Raw genomic sequence first — 22,698 nt, 5'->3', positions numbered from 1 at the left:
AAATAAATAATATAACATAGCCCCGGCCGGTCTGGCTGAGCAGTTAGAGCGTCGACCCACGGACCAATGAGTCTCAGGTTCGATTCTAGTCAAGGGCACCTACCTTGGTTGCAGTTCGTCCCTGGCCCTGGTCTAGTTATGCAGGAAGCAGCCAGTCGATGTGGCCCTATCACATCGATGTTTCTCTCCGTCTCACTCCAACTCTATCTAATGATAAATAGAAAAATATCCTTGAGTGAGGAATTAAAAAAATAAACAAACATAAAATAAGGTGATGGCAGAGCTCAAAACATGTCATGAAATACATCCATGCAGCCACGGAATGTGGAAGACACCCAGGACCCAGCAATCCCACTCCCAAGTATTTACTCAAGAGAAATGGAAACATATACAGGGGTGGACAAATATAGGTTTACAGTTGTGAGTATACAAAACACAGAGTTTATGAAGTAGACTACAAGAATATATAAGTAACCACCCTGGCTGGTTTTGCTCAGCGGTTAGAGCGTCGGCCTGCGGTCCAGAGAGACCCGGGTTCGGTACCCGCTAAGGACACGTACCTCGGTTGCAGTTTGTCCCCAAACTGGTAGGGTCGTGCGGGTGGCAGCCACTCGATGTGTCCATTTCATGTCGATGTTTCTCTCTCTCTCTCCCTCCCCACTCTATCTGAACAAAAAACGTCTTCGGGTGAGGATAAAAAAAAAAAAAAAAAGAATATATAAGTAATAAAGGTCGTCAAAAAACATTTTTTGTTTAGATAGAGAGGGAGGGAGAGAGAGAGAGAAACATCAACATGAAAGGGACACATCGAGTGGCTGCCACCCGCATGACCCTATCAGGGCTGGGGACAAACTGCAACCGAGGTACGTGCCCTTAGCGGGAACCGAACCCGGGTCTCTCTGGACCGCAGGCTGACGCTCCAACCGCTGAGCCAAACCGGCCAGGGCATAAAGTTTATTTTTTTTAAATTGGGGGGAAAAAACAGAATGGAGATGACATTATGCCCATATTAATTTATGGGGGAAAGAAAAACAGGTTACAAACTCACCCATATCATATTGATAGTCTTTTCTTTCTCTTTTCACATTGAGGTATAATTGACATAGAACATTGTGTTGGTTTCAGGTGTACTACATAATCAATATTTGTATATATTGCCAACCGAGAAATGTGGAACGCTTCACGGCTTCTGTGGCATCCTCACGGGGGGCCATGCTAATCTCTCTAGCACTCTAATTTTAGCATGTGTGATGCTGAGGCGAGCACAATACTATTTAAATTTTTTAAAAATCAAGGGTTTGCCCTGGCCAGTTTGGATGAGCGGTTAGAGTGTCGGTCCCGGGTTTGGTTCCCACTAAGGGCATATGCCTGGGTTTGGTTTGTCCCCGGCCCTGGTTGGGGTTGAGTGGCAACCACTCAACATGTCTCTCTCACATCGATGTTTCTCTCTCTCTCTTCCTCCCTTGCTCCCTCCTACTCTATCTGAAGATAAATGCAAATATATATATATATATCCTCAGGTGAGGATAATAAATAAATAAATAAAAATCAAGGTTTATAGGGAAAAATATTAAAATGTTGAAAGTTAGAAGCTATTAAGAATGGAAGAGCTAGAACATTTCTGGTTCTATTTTATTCATTTATTTATTTTTTGCATGGTTTGAATTAGTTTATTTCAGCAAGGAGTGTGTTATTTTCTCTCCTGAAGAAAAATAAGGATATCATAACTTTTAAAAATTTATCTGAAACGAAGCAACAAAGATCTGGAAGGCGGTCTTGGGAGGGAGGAGGGTCTGGGAGGTGTGGCCACTGCCTAGGGAGAAGGGACCCCTGCAGAATTCAGAGAGCACAGTCTCTTCATGTGTGCATGTAGGACCCAGAGGGGAACTTTTGCCTTCTTCATGTCCTCTGTCCTCAGCTCCTCCACTTTCGCCCTTGCTCACACCTAGGTTGCAATAAAAATTTTGCCAATAAGTCTGCCTGGCCGGTGTGGCTCAGTGGACTGAGTGGTGTCCCATGGACTGAGAGGTCCCAGCTCAATTGCCCGTCAGGGCACATGCCCAGGTTACAGGCTCCATCCCCAGTAGGGGGCGTGTAGGAGGCTTCCAATCCATGTTTCTCTCTCACCTCGATGTTTCTATCTCTTTCCCTTCCTCTCTTTAAAAAATCAATAAAAACATATTAAAAACAAAACAAAACAGAATGTCCGATTAAAATTGAATTTCAGACAAACCCCAAGTCATTTTTTTAGGATAAATATATCCCATGTAATATTTGAGACATACTTATACTAAAAATGCATTTACTGTTTATCTGGAATTCCAATTTAACTGGGCATTCTATATTTTACCTAGTAATCCTGCTCACTCCACACCAGCCACCCTGGCTTCTGGCTATTTCTCAAACACACAGGCTCCGTCCTGCCTCGGGGCCTTACACCTGCTGGTCCCTCTGCTTGGATCAGTTCTTGGTCTTTGCTCGACCTATCTTTTGGTTCAAACGTCACCTCCTCAGGGAGGCCTTCCCTGGATACCATACCATAAGCAACTTGGCTACCCCACATTGGAATTACCATGAATTATCATGTGATAGTATGTTTTTTTTCACGGTTTCTTCTTTTTTTTTTTATCCTCACCCAAGGACATTTTTCCATTTTTTGTTCAGATAGAGTGGGAGGGAGGGAGAGAGAGAGAAACATCGATGTGAAAGGGACACATCGAGTGGCTGCCACCCGCACAACCAACCAGGGCCGGGGACAAACTGCAACTGAGGTACGTGCCCTTAGTGGGAACTGAACCCGGGTCTCTCTGGACCGCAGGCCGACGCTCCAACTGCTGAGCGAAACCGGCCAGGGCAACAAAATTTGTTAATGAAGGAATCCAGAGACTAGCATCACCCCTCCCTCGCCTCTGCACAGACCCCCAGCCATCCCTGGAGCTCACAGTCCTGCTTAGGCAGACTTCCATGTGGCCTCCAGAAGCCTGGCTCAGCTTTGTCTCCCAGAAGCCTCAGTCTCCGGCCCTGCAACCTGTCACTTCCTGTGCGTGTCACATATCACAGGTGTTGCAATCAGCCATACGTGCCTGGCTCCTGTGCACCCAGCAGTGGGAGCCCCAAGGGTTGGGCCTTTATCTGATTCACCTGAATCACTGTCATCCTATTTATTACCTGCTCCCTCAGCACCAGGTGCTGTGTTGAGCATTTCACCTGTATTTTTCCTTCTTTCCTTCATTCAACCAACTTCTGTTCATGCGGACAACTACAATGTGCGACTGCTATGTATTGGGCACTGGGGCTGCAGAAACCCCTGCGCCCTGGCTTGCATTCTGATGGAGGAAAAAGAGAATACGGAATTAAACATGTACGTGTATAGCAGGTCCCAAAGTCAAATGGCCTGAAGGAAAATAAAGCCGGGAAAGTGATGGGAGGTGGGGTAGGGAATTCTGTTTCAAACAGGTGGTCAGGGAAGGCCTCGCCGAAAAGGTGAGGTTTGATCAGAGGAGCGGGACGGAGCCATATGCGTACCCGAGGGCAGAGTCCCAGGCCCAGGGAACAGCCAGTGCAAACCCCAGAGGCAACCCTGATCGGTCTGTGGCTGCAGCAGAGCAGGCAAGGTCAACTAGTGGGAGATGAGGGCAGGGGCGTGTCGGGGGCAGGTCGTGTGCAGTGGGCCACAGGGAGGATTCTGGCTTTTACCCCAAATGAGATAGAGCCACAAGAGGGCTCAGGCAAGGGAGGGACGTGGCCTGATGCAGGTGTCCACAGGTTCCTTTGCTGTGCATGAGAAACAGACTGTAACGGCAGGAACAGGAGCACGGAGGCCAAGCAGGAGGTGACAGAAGGTGGACAGGACCAGGGTAGGGGCTTGCAAGTGGGATAAGGAGACAAAGTCCAGATACATATATATATATATATATATATTTTTTTTTTTTTTTTTTTTTTTTTAATCCTCATCCGAGGACATTTTTCCATTTTTTTGTACAGACAGAGTGGGAGGGAGAGAGAGGAAGAGAGAGAGAGAGGGAAACATCGATGTGAAAGGGACACATCGAGTGGCTGCCACCCACACGACCAACCAGGGCCGGGGACAAACTGCAACCGAGGTACGTGCCCTTAGCGGGAACCGAACCCGGGCCTCTCCGGACCGCAGGCGGACGCTCTAACTGCTGAGCCAAACCGGCCAGGGCTATATATATATATTTTAAATGTTTTTCTTTATTGATTTGAGAGAGGAAGGGAGAGAGACAGAAACATCGATGAGAGAGAACACTGACTGGCCACCTCCTGTACGCCCCCCACTGGGGATCGGGCCCACAACCTGGAATCGAACCAGGGACCTCCTGGTGCAGGGGTAGATACTCAACCACTAAGCCACACCGGCTGAACCAGATGTGTATGTGTGTGTGTGTGTGTGTATTTGGTACACTAAGCCACACCAGCTGAACCAGATGTGTGTGTGTGTGTGTGTGTGTGTATGGTACACTGAGCCACACCGGCTGAACCAGATGTGTGTGTGTGTGTGTATGTGTGTGTGTATATATATATATATATATTTGGTACATGCCTCTAGTGGAAACCGAACCCAGAACTCTCTGGTCCGCAGGCCGATGCTCCAACCGCTGAGCCAAACTGGCCAGGGCCGAACCAGATATATTTTTAAAGACAACGCTGAGAGAATATATTAGGTAACCGAATATGGGACATGAAAAAAAGAGGAGCCAGGACACCACCAAGGCTTTCAACCTCATTTAATCCCAGGGCAACCCCACAAGGTATGTTCATTCTTTTGTTACAGATGAAGAAACAGAGGTTCAGAGAGCGCTGGTGACTCCACATCCCACATGAAGTGGCAGAGCTGAGATTTGAACCCGGTTTCCGTCTAGCTCCCGGGGCCAGGCCTTTGCGCTCTGAGGATGCCATCACTCGGGCATGCGCACAGCCTCACCCAGCACACACGGAACCAGCCAGGTCCAACGCACACCTGCTCAGTCTGGCTGCACCAAGCAATGAACAACTCCCCGGCTGGGACTTCACGGGCTTGGAGCACCCCTCCATGGCATTCTCTTGTTGCTTGTCACCCATGTTGGGCAACCATGCTTTCTTGCCTGCCTGCGAGCTCCCACAAGGCCTGACGGGCTCTGATTCATCGCTGTCCCGGCGTTGCCCGGCACCTGGCATGTGGCAGCCTTCATTAAGGCGACAAATATTTACTAAGCATCTATCTTGTGCTGGGCTGGGCTGGATCAAGCCCTAGACACCACCCTCCTGGGTTGACAGTCCAGTGGTGGAGAGGACCCACCCCCAGGCAGTGCTGGCCCAGAAAGGGCTGGGTCCTACCTCAGCCTGAGAAGCGTCTGGGGCTGTTGGTGGAGGTGAAAGACCCAGGAAAAAACAAGAGTCTGGTCTCCACCCTCACAGACCCCCAGCCCAGCAGGGCAGGTTGACAATGAACAGTTAACAAATCAGTGAGAGAACTAACAAGTCAGTGAGTAGAATGCTAAGAGCTAGAAATGAAGTGCACAGGGTGGGACAGAGTGCTCATGGTGCTTTTAGCTGGGTTGTCAGGGAAGGCTGGGACCTGCGGCCGACAAGATGCCTGCCTGAGTGAGCTGAGGAGAGGGCACCCAGAGGTCAGGGCCCCAGGCACAGGCCCTACGAGGAGAGAGAGCTCGGTGTGCTCAAGGTAAACTGGCAAACACAACAGAAACAGAGGCATGGATACATGGAACCGACTGACAGCTGTCAGAGGGGAGGGAGTGGGGAACTGGATGACAGAAGGTGAAGAGATTAGCCAAAGAACATATATGCATAGCCCATAGACACAGACAACACTGAGGTGATCACCAGAGGGACGGGGGGTGGAGGCGGGGTGGAGGTGGGCAAAGGCGGAGGGTACAATGGGGACATCTGTAATAGTGTGAACAATAAAAATAATGTTAAAAAAAATAAAAACAACTGCCGGAAAAATCTTCCCTGTGGCCCACCAGGCCCCACACAATCTGTCTCATCACCTCCCTGCCCCCATCTCTCCCTCATTCTCTCTGCTCCAGACACACTGGCCTCCCCAATGATCCTCTGACAGGCCAGGTGCCCTTCTGTCTCAGGGCCTTTGCACTGGCTGTTTCTCTGCCTGGAACACTCCCCAAGTGGCTCATGTGGCTTCTGCCTCAGAAGCAGGGGAGGCCCTGCTCTCCATCCCCCTTTCCTGCTTTTTCTGAGCACTTATCACTAAGCAGTGACACCGTTATATATTGTATTTCTTTATTGGGTTTGCTGTCTGTCACCTGGATAGAATGTCAGCTCCACTAGGGCAGAGATCTGTGTCCAGTTCAGGGCTTCAATAAATAAAGGTTGAATAAATGAAAGGAAGAAGGGAAACGGGATGGGAGAAATGGCAGGTGTGTGAGCACCTAAGGCTTGTCAGCCACTGCAGCTCGAAGGCAGGAGTGTGGGCACTTCTGAACTTCCAGGGTAAGTCAGTGCCAGGCTGGGCAACTGGCACAAAGGGACAGTCCTTAGCACTTGCTGGCTGTTGGTGCACTGAGGGCCAGCCTAGGGGGAGAAAGTCACCCTCATCACCTGCTGAAGAGTGGTGGCATGATGGCCGTGACCCCCTTGTCAACTTGGGGCTGGCGATGCCTCGCCTCTCGCCCCGGCAGGCAGGAGCAGGGTGCCCTAGTGGGCATCCCGAGCAGAAGTGCAGAGTCCACGGAGCCACAGCCATAAGCCTCTTTATTCCCGAGGCCCTGTGGGCACCCCGCCCAGTCAGTGCTATGTAGCAGGGCAGGACTGGGCCACCCACTTCTGCGTCTATGTCTGTGTCCACAACTGCCCTCCAACACAGCCGCCGCCAGGATCCCCACCTCGCCAGGAGGGGAGAGCTGCCCGGCTCCCTTGGGGCTGCGTTCACCCACGTGGGCCCTCAGGAAGGCAGAGGAGTCGAGGCCCGCCCTGACTCCCCAGCCAGGCCTGGGTAGTGTCCAGTTACACAAGCCAAGGCCACAAGCAAGGCTCAGAGCTGTCCCATCCCTAGAGGTACATCATCCGGTGCAGCAGGGGTCTCACCACCCATACGTCATCCACAATCTTCCCATCCTGCAAGGAACAAAAACAGAGACGACACAAGGACTGAAAGCCCAGACTCTGGGGCCAGGTAGCCTGGGTTCGAATTCCAGCTTTACCTCTGATGGGCTGTGTGACCTTGGGCAAGTTGCTAGATCTCACTGAGCCAGCCTCATTTTCCTTATCTGCAAGGTGGGGATGATAATAATAGTATCGGCCTGGTAGATGTTGTGGGAATGAAATGAGAGGTTTGGAAAGGGTACTCGACAAGGACTGAGTAAGTGTCTGTCGCGTGTGGCTATTAGCGCACAAACCCTGGAGCCGGACAAGCCTGGCTTCCATCCCAGCACAGCCACTGTGTGTGGCCTTGAGCACGTGACCTGACTCTGAGCCCAGCTTCCAAGTTCTACAAACTGGGGAGGACTGAAGAAAATCACACACACGAAAGCCTGCCCCTGGCACGTGTCACTCAGTAAATGGCAGCTATTTGTAATGAAAGAGCACGGTCTTTGGTGGCAGATCCCAGCTTTGCCGTCCTCCAGCTGTGTGACCCTGGGAAAATGACTCCCTCTCTCTGAGCCTCCGTTCTCCCATCTGTAAAGGGAAAGAAAATCCTCCCCATGGGATTGTGGTGACTAAAGTGTCCAGCCCGGCACCTTGTACACAATAGGGACTCGACAAATCATAATGATTATCACCATTTTAAAATTACAATGGCAAAAATAAAGAAATGCGGGCCATGGTTATCTGGGCCCATCTAAGCTTAAGCCACATGGACCACACACAAAGGAATTGGCTTCCCTCACCCACCTCCCACCACCTATATTTTTCTTCCCCCTGCTTTGTGTTGATAAATAACTACCATGTTTTAGAAGGTGTTCTAAGCACTTTATATACAATAAGTCACTTAACCCCCATATAATCCTGTGAGGTAGAAACTATTAAATGTCTCCATTTGGCAGATGGGAACACTGTGGCCCACAGTTAAGTAAGTTGCTTGAGGTCTAGCTGGTAAATAGCAGAGGCAGGATTTGAACCCAGGGTTCCTGGCTCTAGAGTCCTTGGCTCCAGCGCACGCTGAGCCTGGCTATTCAGGTCGGTGACACAGGCACCCCTCACTGACCTGGTCATCGGACACCTGCTGGATGTGGACGTGGGTCCCATTGAGGATGTGTAGGCGCGTGTACCCGTACTCCTTCACCCGCACCGCGCTCCAAGGCCGTGGGAAGAGGGTGAAGCGGGTCAGCCGCTCCTCGCAACCCTGCGAGGGACAATCGTTCAGATCCAGGGGGGCTGGGGCAGGTGGAGGACCCGCAGAAAAGCAGAACAGAACCACCCAGGCCAGCCCTGGCCAGTTTGGCTCAGCGGTTAGAGCGTCAGCCTGCGGTCCAGAGAGACCCGGGTTTGGTTCCCTCTAAGGGCCTGTAACTCGGTTGCAGTTTGTCCCCGGTCCTGGTTGGGTGGTGCGGGTGGCAGCTACTCGATGTGTCCCTTTCACATCGATGTTTCTCTCTCTCTCTCTCTCCCTCCCACTCTATCTGTACAAAAAATGGAAAAATATCCTCCGGTGAGGATAAAATAAATAAATAAAATAAGCCCTGGCCGGTTTGGCTCAGCGGTTAGAGCGTCCACCTGCGGTCCGGAGAGACCCGGGTTCGGTTCCCGCTAAGGGCATGTACCTCGGTTGCAGTTTGTCCCCGGCCCTGGTTGGTCGTGCGGGTGGCAGCCACTCGATCTGTCCCTTTCACATCGATGTTTCCCTCTCTCTCTTTCTTCCTCTCTCTCCCTCCCACACTGTCTGTACAAAAAATGGAAAAATGTCCTCGGATGAGGATTAAAAAAAAAAAAAAAAAAAAAAAACCTCCCAGGCCAGGACCCTGCCACCCTCAAGGAGGACAAAGTCAGTTAAGACCTGACCTTGATAATGCTTGAAATTGAGTGTTTTGACCCAGCCAGGCTTCCTATGCTGTGAGTCTTCTAGAAAGTGCATGGCCGTGGAGAGACCTTTTACTGCAGCATTTTCTGTAAAAGCCCTGAGCTGGAAGCCACCCAAATGCCCATCAGTGGGGTCAGTTAAGTAAATTATAGCACAACCATCACGAAGCAGGGTGATACAGAAAGAAGCCAGGATGTACCGTTAAAGGAAAAACAATTGCAGAACAGAAGAATAGAGGGTCTCAACTCTCGCTGCACAGCAGACACTCTAGGAAAGCTTTTTAAAATCACCGATGCCTGGGGCAGAGAGTGCTCAGCCTTACTGTACAATCTGCCAGGCGAACGAGGGAGCTCAAAAAAAATCACCATTTTTCAGCCATCATATAACAACGAATTGAAGCAAGAATTACCAACAGATGGTAGAACTCGTGGTGAAGGTTTGAGGTATAACAGGATATTTGCATAGTCTCAAAGTGTCTCTCCAGGAGACACTTGTTCTTTGTAAAAGGGAACAGAGTAACTGTGGTGGAGAGGCTGGCAGACACTACCTCAACCGGGCAATCGGCGTGAACATCACCAGTAATGAGACAGATCCCTACCACATCTACACGATGGAAAACTGAGGCTTAAAGTGTTAAAGAGGTACCATGTGGCCCTGGCCAGTCTGGCTCAGCGGTTAGAGCGTCGGCCTACGGACCAAAGAGTCCCGGGTTCGGTTCCCGCTAAGGGAACGTACCTTGGTTGCAGTTTGTCTCCGGCCCTGGTTGGGGTCGTGTGGGTGGCAGCCACTCAATGTGTCTCTCACATCGATGTTTCTCTCTCTCTCTTCCCGCCTCGCTCCCTTCTGCTCTATCTGAAGATAAATGCAAAAAATGTCCTCGAGGGAGGATTAAAAAAAAAACAAAACCTCTCTAATCATAAAAAAAAAAAGACGTACTATGTGCCTCCTAGTAGGATGCCCGAGAACACAGTATCACTTTTGTGCATTCTTACCAAAAAGGCATTAACTTCCATCTGATCTGAGCAAACACCGAACAAACCCAAACTGAGGGATATTCTACAGAACGATTTTGCTGTCCTCTCCAAATTGTTCAAGGTCATGAAGAATGAAGACAGAGTGGGGAAGTGTTTCTGATTAAAGGGAGCTACAGAGACAAGACACTGAAATAGAACATGTGATCTTAGACTAGATCCTGGGCCAGAAAAAAGATTCTTTGCTTTGATTTGAAGGACAGGAATGGGCCAATTGGCTAACTTTGAATGAGATCTGTAAACTGGGATAATATTAGTATATTATCAAGGTTAACTGCTAGAATTTGATTATCATTCTGTAGTGATAAGAGATAAGATAATGTCCTTGTATTTTAGGAAATAGAGGAAAAACAGGGCATAGTTTCTGCAACTTAATTTTTCATTGAATCTGAAAATACTATATATACACATATATACATAGAGAGAGAGACAGAGAGATCATAACAAGTATTGGTTAAATGTTTACATTTGGGAAATCTCGGTAAAGGAGATATGGAAAGTCTTCATATCATTTTTGCAACTTTCCTGTAAGTCTGAAATCATTTCAAAATTTTATTTTATTTATTTTTTAAAGAAAATATCTTTCTTTAAAAAAACTTTTTTTTCTTTATTGATTTTAGAGAGAGAGGAAGGGAGAGAGATAGAAACATTGATGAGAGAGAATATTGATTGGCCGCCTCCTACATGCCCCACACTGGGGAATTGGGCCCACAACCTGGGCATGTGCCCTGACCAGGAATCAAACCAGCAACCTCTTGGTGCATGGGTTGATGCTCAACCACTGAGCCACATCAGCTGGGCATCATTTCAAAATTTTAAATGAAAGGAAAAACTAATCTGTGCCAATAAAGATCAGAATAGCAATCTCCTATGGGCCTGGGGAGTCTCTGGTGCTGATAACATTCCATTTCCTGTTCGGGGATGTGACTACTTGGGGTGTGCATCGCCAGGGCCCTTGTCCTCAAAAGGTTCTGGTGTTTGGTCCGGGGTAGGGCCCAGGCATCAGAGTTTTACAACCTCCCCAGGTGATTCTAACAGGCACCGAGGTTGAGAACTGCAAGCAGGATCCAAGTTGTTTTGGAAAAGTGGGTGATGCAGTAACACTCTTCTATGTAGACAATTACTCATTTGTATAGGCAGAGAACATTCTAAAATGCCAGCAAGAGAGGGAACAACTAAAGTGGGAGTAAGAAGGGGTGTGGATGGCTGGTGTTCACCTCCTGCCCTCGGTGCTATTTGAATTTTTATCACGAGAGGCTCTTAAGAATCAGCTTTCAAAAATAAGCCTTTTCTCCTTGCAGAAGTGAGTGCTTCCATGGTGGGGGCAGGGGAACCACAAGCCGATCCTGAGCACCTGGCAATGCCAAAAAGCAAGGAAGTGCTCACGTCAAAGGGACAGGGTCCTGACCCGAAGAGTCCCAACGGCCAGAGCTGGAGCAACCTGAACAGCAACATAGACAATAGCATTGGCTCACAGCCCACAGAATGAAACAATTACCCGAGTCCACATCAGTATAAATCATTAACTAACTAACCAAATAAAGGAGGTGAGGGACAGCTCTTCCTCACAAGAGGATTCTAATAAATCGAAGAGGAATGAGGGAAACAGAAGATCCCTGGAGAACGCCACGGCATTCATTGTTGCAGGCAAGACCGTCAGAGATTCGTGGGTGAAAGTTTGAGGAGAAACAGGACATTTGCACGGCCTTGAAGGATCTCCCCCAAGATCTTTATTAATTAAAAAGGGAGATATAGCCCTGGCCAGTTTGGCTCAGCGGTTAGAGCGTTGGCCTGCGGTCCGGAGAGACCAGGATTCGGTTCCCGCTAAGGGCACGTACTTCGGTTGCAGTTTGTCCCCGGCCCTGGTTGGTTGTGTGGGTGGCAGCCACTCGATGTGTCCCTTCACGTCGATGTTTCTCTCTCTCTCTCCCTTCCTCTCTCTCCCTCCCACTCTATCTGTACAAAAAATGGAAAAATATCCTCAGGTGAGGATAAAAAAAAATTAAAAAAAAAGGGAGATATAATCACTTCATGGTGGAGAGCCCAGCAGACACCTCCTTAAGCTGGTGATTCAGAGAAACATCTCCAGGGTAGAGATACATTGACATCACCTACTCGCTGGCATGATGCGCTCAGAGGACATGACGTCACGTCCATGATCGTCGTGCCCAAAATTCGTAACCCGAATCACAGCATGAGAACGTGTCAAATAAACCCAAAATGAGGGCATTCTGCAAAACGCGAGGGTCTACCAATATGCGAAGGACGAAAGACAAGGAAAGACTGAGGACCTGGCAGAGATGGGAGCAGACTAAGAAGACACAACAACTAAATACAGCGTGGGATTCTGGAACAGAAAGAGGCCGCTAGTGAGAAAGGGGGTGGAATGTGAATAAAGTCTGGAGTCCAGCTACAATAATAATAATAATAATAATAATAATAAGTCCTCTGTCCGTGGATCCAATCCCGTCCACCAGGGCAAGTGCCCAATCCCTGCCGCCTATTGAACTTGTGACTCTGAACGAGTATTTTACTGTCTGAGCCTCTGTTTTCACACCCGTCCAATGGGCATGTTGCTGGGTGTACCTAAGCTCTAGGACTGAGTTGGTGAGAGTGAGTCTATGAAGCACGCAGCACCCCGGCTGGCACAAGTTCGCCCCTCAATAGACGGCAAGAGGAGAGAACCAGAAGCACCCTTCCCCGCCCTGCTCACCGCAGACCCTGTGATGATGTGGACAGGACCTCGAGGGTTGGTGTACGGCATCTCTCGGCTGCCGTTAAATACCTGGAGAAGGGGACGAGGGAGACGGTGAGTCGGACCAGACCACACCGGAGGGTCTGACGAGCAGCCCACGGACGGCAGCCTCAGCCTCCCTGAGCCTCACCTGATAGTTGTAAATTGGCCACAGCCGTTCATACGAGTGCTCATGAGCCCACAGCTGCAGGTCGACTCCTGAGATACAGCAAATGGGGGTCAGGCCCCTGAATCCAGGTGGGAACCTGGGGCCAGGGACCTCCCCCCAAATCACTTACCATATTTGTAGAAAAGATCCTCTAACCCAAATAAGTTGCCGAAGAGGCCCTTTCGAACCTGCGCAGGAGGAGCGAGGAGAGAGGGGTGACTCGGGGGAGCAGGGTGCGACCCCCCCCCACTCTCAGCGCCCTGCCCAGGGAGGGGCCCTCACCTTGCTCTCATGCCACGTGCAGTCATCCACATCCGCATTGGAACAGTACATGGGCCGGTGACCCATGGTGATGATCCACGGCCGGGCCGCCCGGTTCTTATTGGCTTTCTGGAGAGAAGGGCCAGAGTGAACGGTGGGGGGAGCCGGGAGGGGAAGCAGGTCCCGAGGTAACAGGGGGCCTCCACCCAGGTTACCTGGAGGTCTCTCTCCAGCCAGTGGAACTGTCTCTCTACCAAATGGCGGCCGTAATGGAGGTAGAAATATACCTCGGTGGAGAAGGAGATGATATGCGCAGGGCCCACGTCCCAGCTGAGGGGTCAAAGGGCAGGGGTCAGAGGTGGCGTGTGCCCTGCATCATCACCCATCCTTCAGGGAAGGGGAGGTCAGTCCCCCAGGGCCCCCGGGTTACCTGTACCACAGGCCCTCGTTGTTCCCTGGCATGCTGAAGCGAGCCTTGTAGTTGGAGAAGTTGCTGGATAAAAGGAAGTAAAGGAAATGGGGGGAGGGTCTGGGTGCCCCACCCACCCCATCTCCCGAGGACCCTGAGGTCAAGCCTGGCCTCCAGTCCATCCCTCCGCCCCCTCCTCTCACTGCCACAGACGAGCAGTGTGAGGGACGAAGGCGAGACTGGCCGGCCCGTGCCCACCCGAAGCCCTGGCCCTCACTAGCGTTCCTCGTGATTTCCCGGGCACGTCATGTACGGCAGGCTGGCGGCCACGGGTTCGATGAGCCGCATGAACGCATCGCCGACCCGAGCGTTGTCCTGATCCATGTTGTAGGCAAAGTCTCCTGAGGGCGGGGGACAGTGAGGACCCAGATCCAGCTCTACCTTCGCCAGAACTGAGAGAGCTGGGTGCTCAGGTGTGGGCTGGGCAACCTCTGGCCTCTGATCCCTGCCTCACACCCAGCAGGTGTGCTCTTGATGTGTCTCCCGAGCCTCGGGCTCTGGAGACTCCCACAGGACCATGCTGGTCCCCTGTGCCCCACCAGTGGCCCCGGCTCTGCCCGCCCTCCTGTGCCCTCCCGGAACAACAGCACGAAGACGGACGTGGCCTGGTACTGGTTTTACACAAGCCCAGTTCCAAATGCTTCACATGCTTGATCATCTGAATCTTTAAAGCACCCTCTGAGGTGGGTGGTATTACTATCATCCCATTTCAGGTGGAGAAACTGAAGCCCAGACAGGTTAAGGGCTCCCCCAAGGTCGCAGAGCTGGTTAGTGAAGATCCAGGACAGTCCACTGCCGGAGTGACTTGGAACCATATCAGCCCCAATCTTCCCCTCCCATCGGGTTCCCTGTCCCCTCAAGTCACAACAGCAATGATAATAACTGACACTTACAACATGCCAGGCAGTGTCAACTCACTTAGTCATCACACAGTCCTGGGCACGTGAACTCGTCTTAGCTCTCGTGGTAACGACACAGGGGAGAAAGCCCATGCCCAGAGCTCTGAGGGTGGGAGTCGGGACTTTAACCTGGGCAGGCTGGCAACCCCAGACACCATCTCCATGGCCAGTCTCATCCCCGGTCCCTTCAGAACCACAGCGGCCCTTGCCCCGGTCCCCTCCACAGTCCTGGCGCCGCCTCCCACCCAAGCTTCCCACCCCCATACCTCCAGGCGCACCCTTGCCAATGCCTCACCCACATGGAGAACAGCGTCGTACATGCCCTGCTGAGTGTCCCTGCGCAGCCGGGGTAGGGCCCTCGGGTTGTCAGCCCCCAGGTCCCCAAACACAGCCAGACGGGGGCTCCAGTGGGGCCCATTCTTTAGGGCCCTGAAGCGGAACCGACGGCTCCAGCCCCGAGAACTGCCACAGCGGTAAACTGAGGGAAAGGGGAAGGCCACAGTCAAATGGGGGCCCCAGTATGTCTCTTCCGCCCCCCCTTCTGTCCACCTCGCTCCAGGTCTGTTTTTATCCCAGGGTCTCAGACAAGCAGAGGAGTCACCAGCCCAATCTGGGCCAATGGCAGCTTCTAACCCACGCCCCACTCCTCCCCTTCCCCCCACCTGGGCCCGACCCCTCTCACCATACTGGACCCCCGGCAGCAGCCCCTGCAGCGTGACGCGGTGTATGTAGAGCTTCCGCCGGAGAAAGCCCCCATCCACAAAGGGGCTGACGGTGCCCTGGGCCCGGAGGGGCAGGGGCCCCGATAACTGCAGCCCGAACTGTACTTCGGAGTAGGTTGGGACCCATGTGGTCCAGGTGACAGTCATGGAGCCTGGCTCCCCTGGGCAGAGAGGAACAGAGGGGGCAGGGCAGTGAGGCCTGGGCAGGGCAGGCTGGGAGGAGCTGAGTGAGGGCCAATGATGAACTGCTCCTGAAGACTCAGCAGCTAAGGGCAACTTCCCAAGTTCAAGCCCGGCTCTGCCATTTCCAAGCTGTGCTTTCCTTGAGCAAGTCACTGCCTCTCTGAGCCTCAGTTTCCTGTCTGTCAAACGGAATCATAATAGTATCTACTCTATAGGGTTGTTATGAGGCATCGCTTAAGAAATATAAGTAAAGCACTTGGAACGGTGCCTGGCACAGTTAGGGCCATATGAGTGAATGGATATTATTGTTATTAGTACTTGCTATGTGCAGACCTTGTGCCAAACATTTTACATACGTGATATCATTTAGAAGTTATGAACTCAGATGTCTAGAGACCAGCTAGGTCATATAAATGGGAAAAGGGCCAACTGTAAGGACTAAGGTGGAGGGAGTTGGGCGTGTGGCAAACTGCAGACCCTGCTGGTCTGAAAGGGGCAGCCACTGCTGAGCTCTGGTGACATCTGCCATGCAGGGAGCAGGCCCGCACCACCACATCTGTCTGTTTCTAGAATAAATCTTTTTTTTTTTTTTTTTGGTACATGCCCCTAGCGGGAACTGAACCCGGGACTCTCTGGTCTGCAGGCCAACGCTCCAACCACTGAGCCAAACCAGCCAGGGCTAGAGTAAACCTTTATGCGATGGCTTTTACGTCCAGGAGCATATATATATACAGGGTGTCCCCCAAAATGTATACACATTTTAACAGCTACTAACTCACTTAACTGATTTGAAATAATAGGTGAAGCCAGACTAAGCTTTGAATAAAGAAAATTTATCCCTTAGACTTTTTCATGGAGGTGCATAAAAGATAAAGTATATGGTACAAAACCGGCAATAGCCCGGCCGTGTGGCGCAGTGGTTGAGCATCGACCCATGCACCAGGAGGTCGCCGGTTTGATTCCTGGTCAGGGCACATGCCCAGGTTGTGGGCCTGATCCCCAGTGGGGGGCATGCAGGAGGCGGCCAATCGATGTTCTCTCTCATAGATGTTTCCATCTCTCTCTCCCTCTCCCTTCCTCCCTCTCTAAAATCAATAAAGAAAAAAAGAAAAAGAAAAAAACTGGCCACAGTCGACGAATTGAGGGCAACTACTGAAAGAGAGTGAGCCCTGAACGGAGCGATTCTCAATGTTTGCGATTCCATCGCTTCGCGTTATCAGCAGGGCCTGGGCCAGAACGGTCATCAGATGGAAAACAGGTTGACAACAAAAATTATTCATTTCTGTAGATTATTTTAAACTTTGAAAGGGAACTGTATGTTAATAAACTGACTTTATAATCATTCAAACTGTGTACACATTTTGGGGAGGACACCCAGTAGATAGATATACAAATCCAGACATTTAAGTGATTGCTCCAAATTCTTAAATGTTAGAAACCAAATCAAGGTTTTAAAAACATTATGCGGGCCCTGGCTGGTTTGGCTCAGCGGTTAGAGCGTCAGCCTGCGGTCCAGAGAGACCCGGGTTCGGTTCCCGCTAGGGGCATGTACCTCGGTTGCAGTTTGTCCCCGGCCCTGGTTGGGTCGTGCGGGCAACCACTTGATGTGTCCCTTTCACGTCAATGTTTCTCTCTCTCTCTTTCTCTCTCTCCCTCCCAGTCTGTCTGAACAAAAAATGAAAAAATGTCCTCGGGTGAGGATGAAAAAAAACAAAAAACATTATGAGGTACAGTGTAACAATAAGAGCACGGGTTCTTTCTCCAGCAACATGAAAATGCACGTGCACAGGGTTACCTGCGTGCAATCACAAAATCCCAGAAACAACCGAAAGGCCCACACGAAGGAGAGAGACTGAGTAAACTCTGTGACATGCGCACAGTGGAGCGCTGTGCCGCTGTCAAAAAAAAAAATAGGACAGCCCTGGCCGGTTTGGCTCAGCGGTTGGAGCGTCGGCCTGCGGGCCAGAGAGTTCCGGGTTCGGTTCCCACTAGGGGCACGTACCAAAAAAACAAAAAAGAAAGAGGACAAGCACTAGGAACTCTAGGACATGGAAGAATGTCCAGGACATACAATTACATTTAAAAAGCAAAGTATACAAGAGTATATATAATCAGCTACTCTCCATGAAAGAGGATATAAGAAAATACACAAGGATATGGTCATTGATACAAAAGAAATACAGAGAGGATATGCCCAAAACTACAGAGATGGATTACTTCCGTGGGGTGGATGGAGTAGAAAAAAGGGAAAATGGGGTAGTAGGAACGAGGAGGGAAGATGCCTCTCTGAGTCTGTCTTTTTTTTGTATAAAAATTCTGACTCCTAGCCCTGGCCAGTTTGCCCAGTGGTTAGAGCGTTGGCCCATGGACCAAAGAGTCACGGGTTTGATTCTGACCAAGGGCACGTACCTCAGTTGCGGTTTATCCCTGGCCCTGGTCGGAGTCGTGCGGGAAGCAGCCAGTTGATGTGTCTCTCTCACATCCATGTTTCTCTCTCTCTCTCTCTTCCTCCCTTTCTCCCTCCCACTCTATCTGAAGATGGATGAAAAAATATCCTTGGGTGAAAATTTAAAAAAAAAATTCCGACTCCTAGACCTATAGTCAGGTTTTATATCTCCTTCATACACTCCAAAAATAAGCTAAAAAAACTACCCAGGACGTGGGGAGAAGTTAGTATGGAATATAAACATGAACAAATGGATGTAACGATATTTAAAAATGAATCAAGTAGCCCTGGGAGGTGTTGCCCAGTGGTTAGAGTGTTGGCCCACACACCAAAGGGTCTCAGGTTTGATTACCAGTCAAGGGCATATACCTGGGTTGCAGGTTTGATACCTGGCACCAGCTGGGGCTCATGCAGAGTGTAACCAATTAATGTGTCTTTCTCACATCAATGTCTCTCTCTCTCTCCCCCTCCACCCACTTCCACTCTCCCTAAAAAGCATGGAAAAACTATCCTCAAGTGAGGATTAACAACAACAACAACAACAACAAAAATGAATAAAGTAACCCCACTGAAGGGGTGAGGAAGAAAAGTAACCTTGGGGAATGGGTCTTGACTGTGCACTATAAGTCAACAGAGAAAAAAGACTGCACATAAGTGCCTCATCCAGTGAGTGTTCTCACAGGGATACGGGCAAACAATTCCAAAACCACTTTATGGACTGAAATTAGAAGTATCAGTACAATCCCATGGCATTTAATATATATACAGATAGGTACAGAAACACAGATGTGGCATGTGCTTATAAATAAACACACGTGTATGGCCTAGCTCCATTTGTGAGGGCCTAGAAACAATGACACCTCAGTAGCAATGAGCACACCTGGAGCTCAGATCTTGGTTTCTAATTACCCATTCTCCAATAGAAGGAATTAGGGTTCTTTGGAGAAGCTGTTGATTCCAGAGATGGGCAGAAAATATATAAAAATAATTTGTGGTGCCAGACAGTGAAGAAGTACTAAAAAAAAAATGATGGGGTTTTGTTAAAAACCACTGAAGCCAATCTGAAGGAATTGCACAAGACCAAATCAGGAATAATTTGAGCCACAAAATAAATAATGATAGTACAGGATTTTAACCCATAGAATATGATAAACATCAGTGAGTTAAATAATTGACTAAATAAAACAATGGAGGAAGGAGGGACAGCCTTTCCTTAGAGTAAAATCTAATCAGACGGAAAAAGAGAATTAGAAGATCACAAAATCACAATTAGGTGAACAGCACGCTAATAACGGTTGCAGACAAGATTCAATGATGGATACTATTATTAGTGGGCAAAAGTTTCCAAAGAAATGTGATTTTTGTAGTCTCAAAGAATCTTCCTCAAGATATTTATTAACAACAAAGGAAAGAATAATAACTTTACAGTGGAGCCCTGGCCGGTTTGGCTCAGCGGTTGGAGCGTCGGCCTGCGGACCAGAGAGTCCCAAGTTCAGTTCCTGCTAGGGGCACGTACCAAAAAAAACTTTACAGTGGAGAAGCCCAGGAACCAAGCCATGGTGATCAACATCACCAGTAGCAGCAATAAGCCATGCCAGCATCATGGACTCTCTGATACCATGCATTAAGAAGGACCCAACATCACATCTTTGTCATTTGCCAGAAAAATACATAACTTAGTTCCAATTAGGAGAAAATATCAGACAAACCCAAAATGAGGCTTATCCTACAAAATAACTGCTCAGTACTCAAAAATGTTAAAATTACAAAAGGTAAGGAAAGACTGAGAAACTGGAGATTGGAGAAGACAAAGGAGACAAGACAATTAAATGTTAAATAACTTAACAGGTGGAAAAACTAGTGACACCCAAAAGAGAGCCATAGTTTAGTTAATAGCATTGTACCAATGTCACTGGCATTAAAAATAGTGCCATGGTTGGGTAAGATGTTAACATTAGGAGAGACCGGGTGAGGGGGATATAGAAACTCTGTAATCTTTTTGCAAATTTTCTGTTAAATCTAAAATTAGTACAAAATTTAAAGTTTTAAAACAAGTACCGTAACTCTTGAGTTGCTTAGGTTCAAATTCCAGACTGTGTGACCTAGGGTCAAACTCTTCATCTCTGTGAGCCTCAGTTTACTCTTCCGTGTAATGGGAGTAACAATAGTACCTACAGCTTAAGGTCCAAAATGAGGTTAATTGAGTGAGTTATCCATCTGAAGCACTTATTCAAAGGGAATATTTGCTACTATTATTCTATGGGCCAAAGGACAGCTGTGATCTCTGGATTTTCACTGCAGTTCCCTGAGATGGATTTTTTTTTTTTATCCTCACCCAAGGACATTTTTTGCATTTATCTTCAGATAGAGTGGGTGGGGGAGAGAGAGGGGGAAGAGAGAGAGAGAAACATCGATGTGAGAGAGACACATCGACTGGTTGCCACCCACACAACCCCAACCGGGGCCGGGGACAAACTGCAACCAAAGTACATGCCCTTAGCGGGAACCGAACCCAGGACTCTCCAGTTCGCAGGCCGACGCTCTAACCGCTGAGCCAAACTGGCCAGGGCCCTGAGATGGATTTTTATTGTTGTTCCTTTCACAGAGGTTTCCAGGCAAAATGTCTTGCCCAAGGTCACTTGGCCAGCAAATTCTAAAGCCAGATCATTCATACAGTTTCAGATTCCACATGGCAACTAACCTTTAAGAAACTATCTTACTAAAAAGTGTCAAGGACACAAAAAACAAGGGAAAATTGAGGAAGTGTCCCAGATAGGAGGGGACTCAAGACATGGCAGCTAGACGCAGCAGGGGATCCTGCAGTGGATTCTGGATTAGGATAAAGACTAGTGGAAAAATTGGTGAAATCCGGGGGGAAAAAATCCATGATTTAATTAGTAATATGATACCAATGTTAATTTCTTAGCTTGACAATGGTACCGTGGACACATAAAAGGTTGACATTAAGGGAAGCTAGGTGAAGGATGTACAGGAACTGTACTATCTTTGCAATTGTTCCATAAGTCTAAAATTATTTCAAAATAAAAAGCTAAAACAATTTGGAAGGGAGGGAGGGAAGAAAGGAAGGAAGGGTTGAGTTTTGGTGCAAAGAGGAATAGCCACAATTATTTGAAACTCCTTTTAAAATCCTATTCTGTTTCAACCATGTCTGCGTGAGACCAAATTTTCTTCCTATGTATCCTCCAAAGCAGCAGATGAAAACAGACTGAAGCAGAAACAGATGTGAGGAGGATCTAGCTGTCTCCGGACATTCAAGGGACTTAAAAAGATGTAACTCGATGCCACTCCTCTCACTAGATTTCTTTTCTTTGTAAAGTGTAGTTATTTTTCACGAAAAAATGCTATGGATATAACTCACATAAACTAAAGCTCTTTGAGGTTCTCAATCATTTTTAGCTGTGCTAAGAGGTCCGGAGACAAACACATGTGAAAACCCTTGCTACACATTAAGGTTTGTTTTTGCCACTTCACAGGTAATATCTCACTTATTCCTCACTATGAGGTCACACTACTATTATCCCATTGTCCAGAGAAGTTAAAGCACTTGCCCAAGGTCACACAGCAGGTAGGTAGCAAAGTTGGGATTCAAACCCAGGGAGTCTGGATGCAAAGGGTCCATGGTCCAAGGTCCAAGGTCTTACTACCCAGTGGACCACCACCTGGTGATCAAGGATCAGGAGGCAGCCTTGTGGGGACACAATGAGCAGTGACACCATGAGCAAGAGCAATAGCAGCCCCCTTAGGAGAGCACTTACTATAGGCTGGGCACCAGAATCACCCCACACAGTCAGATGCACCACTACTTGTACCCCATTTAACAGAGGCAGAAAACTGAGGCTCAGGAAGAGCTGGCCACCAGCCTAGGGTCCCACAGCAATCAGTGTGAGATTCCTGAGCCCCCAAGCCAATGGGCCTCACTGGGAAATGCCCTGGGAGGGGGTCACAGACACTTACCTGGGTAGGACAGATGGACTTGCTCGGGGACAGCGCTGGGATCCTTTGGAACTCCATGGACTCCCAGAGAGAAAAACAGGAGCAGACAGCAACAGGAACAGCAGGGATGAAAGGGGTACATGGTGGGGTGGGGGACAGGGAGGGGAAGGGGATGGGTACTGGTGTGGATCAGAATAGGTCAGGGACAGTAGGAGGGCCTGGGAGGATGGAGAATGGAGGGGGATGAGGCTATGTCACCAGGAGGAAGGCAGGATGGAAGGAAGGTCTTCAAGGGGATGATAATCCAGATGCTGGAGAGCAAACAAACAAACAAAAATGATCACTACCACCCAGCAGCCAACCTCGGAGCCTCACTGAGTGCTGAGCACTTTGCATAGATTAACTCGCGGAGCCTGGCAGCATTCCTCCGGCAGTGGCCACCGCGACCAGCAGCCCCATACCAGGGACGGCAGAACGAGCCACCCAGTGATTCAGCTGCACAGCTCGGATGTGATGGAGCAGAGTCCAGAGTCATGAGTCCGGGCTCCAGAGCTCGCTCTCAGCACAAGAGGTTTGGGATTGAGAGGGACTCCTGTAAAGTTACCTTTGACAACCCTACCCCCAGCATTCCATCCCGCTTTTAGTAACCCCAGTTTCTTCTACCTGATGGCCTTCATCCCTAGCATTCCAGCCTGGCCTCGGGCACCTCATCACTACTCCAGCCTCCAGCCTCCAGCCTCCAGCCTCTGTTTTGGTCTAGTGACCTCAATCTTCCATTCCATCACCAGATCCCCCAGAAATCCATCCTCCCTGGAGGGAGCCATCCCCTCTG

General features: G+C 49.3%; 1 protein-coding gene across 1 annotated transcript; it reads right to left on the bottom strand.

Moving 5' to 3' along the window:
* Positions 1–7,029: 7,029 nt before the first annotated feature.
* On the bottom strand, positions 7,030–22,042 carry ACP7 (acid phosphatase 7, tartrate resistant (putative)). Its single transcript, XM_036275742.1, has 12 exons — positions 21,888–22,042; positions 15,244–15,444; positions 14,857–15,039; positions 13,880–14,003; positions 13,624–13,686; positions 13,409–13,523; positions 13,215–13,322; positions 13,063–13,120; positions 12,915–12,982; positions 12,743–12,814; positions 8,186–8,323; positions 7,030–7,095 (listed from the first exon to the last, which is right to left on the bottom strand). Exons 1-12 carry the CDS (start codon positions 22,006–22,008, stop codon positions 7,030–7,032), a joined length of 1,317 nt encoding a protein of 438 aa, XP_036131635.1. The 5' UTR covers positions 22,009–22,042.
* Between the last annotated feature and the right edge of the window lie 656 nt (positions 22,043–22,698).

The sequence above is a fragment of the Molossus molossus genome, unplaced genomic scaffold (genome assembly GCF_014108415.1).
Source record: "Molossus molossus isolate mMolMol1 unplaced genomic scaffold, mMolMol1.p scaffold_m16_p_21, whole genome shotgun sequence".
Taxonomy (NCBI): Eukaryota; Metazoa; Chordata; class Mammalia; order Chiroptera; family Molossidae; genus Molossus; species Molossus molossus.
The sequence above is the reverse complement of the archived record's forward strand: the minus strand, read 5'-3'. Positions and strand labels throughout refer to the sequence as shown.

Coding starts and splice junctions, on each gene's coding strand:
- ACP7 (XM_036275742.1), bottom strand. CDS start 22,008: ATGTACCCCTTTCATCCCTGCTGTTCCTGTTGCTGTCTGCTCCTGTTT. Junction 15,040..15,243: donor GCTGCCGGGGGTCCAGTATG/GTGAGAGGGGTC, acceptor CCTTTCCCTCAG/TTTACCGCTGTGGCAGTTCT. Junction 13,121..13,214: donor GCACGTGGCATGAGAGCAAG/GTGAGGGCCCCT, acceptor CCTCCTGCGCAG/GTTCGAAAGGGCCTCTTCGG.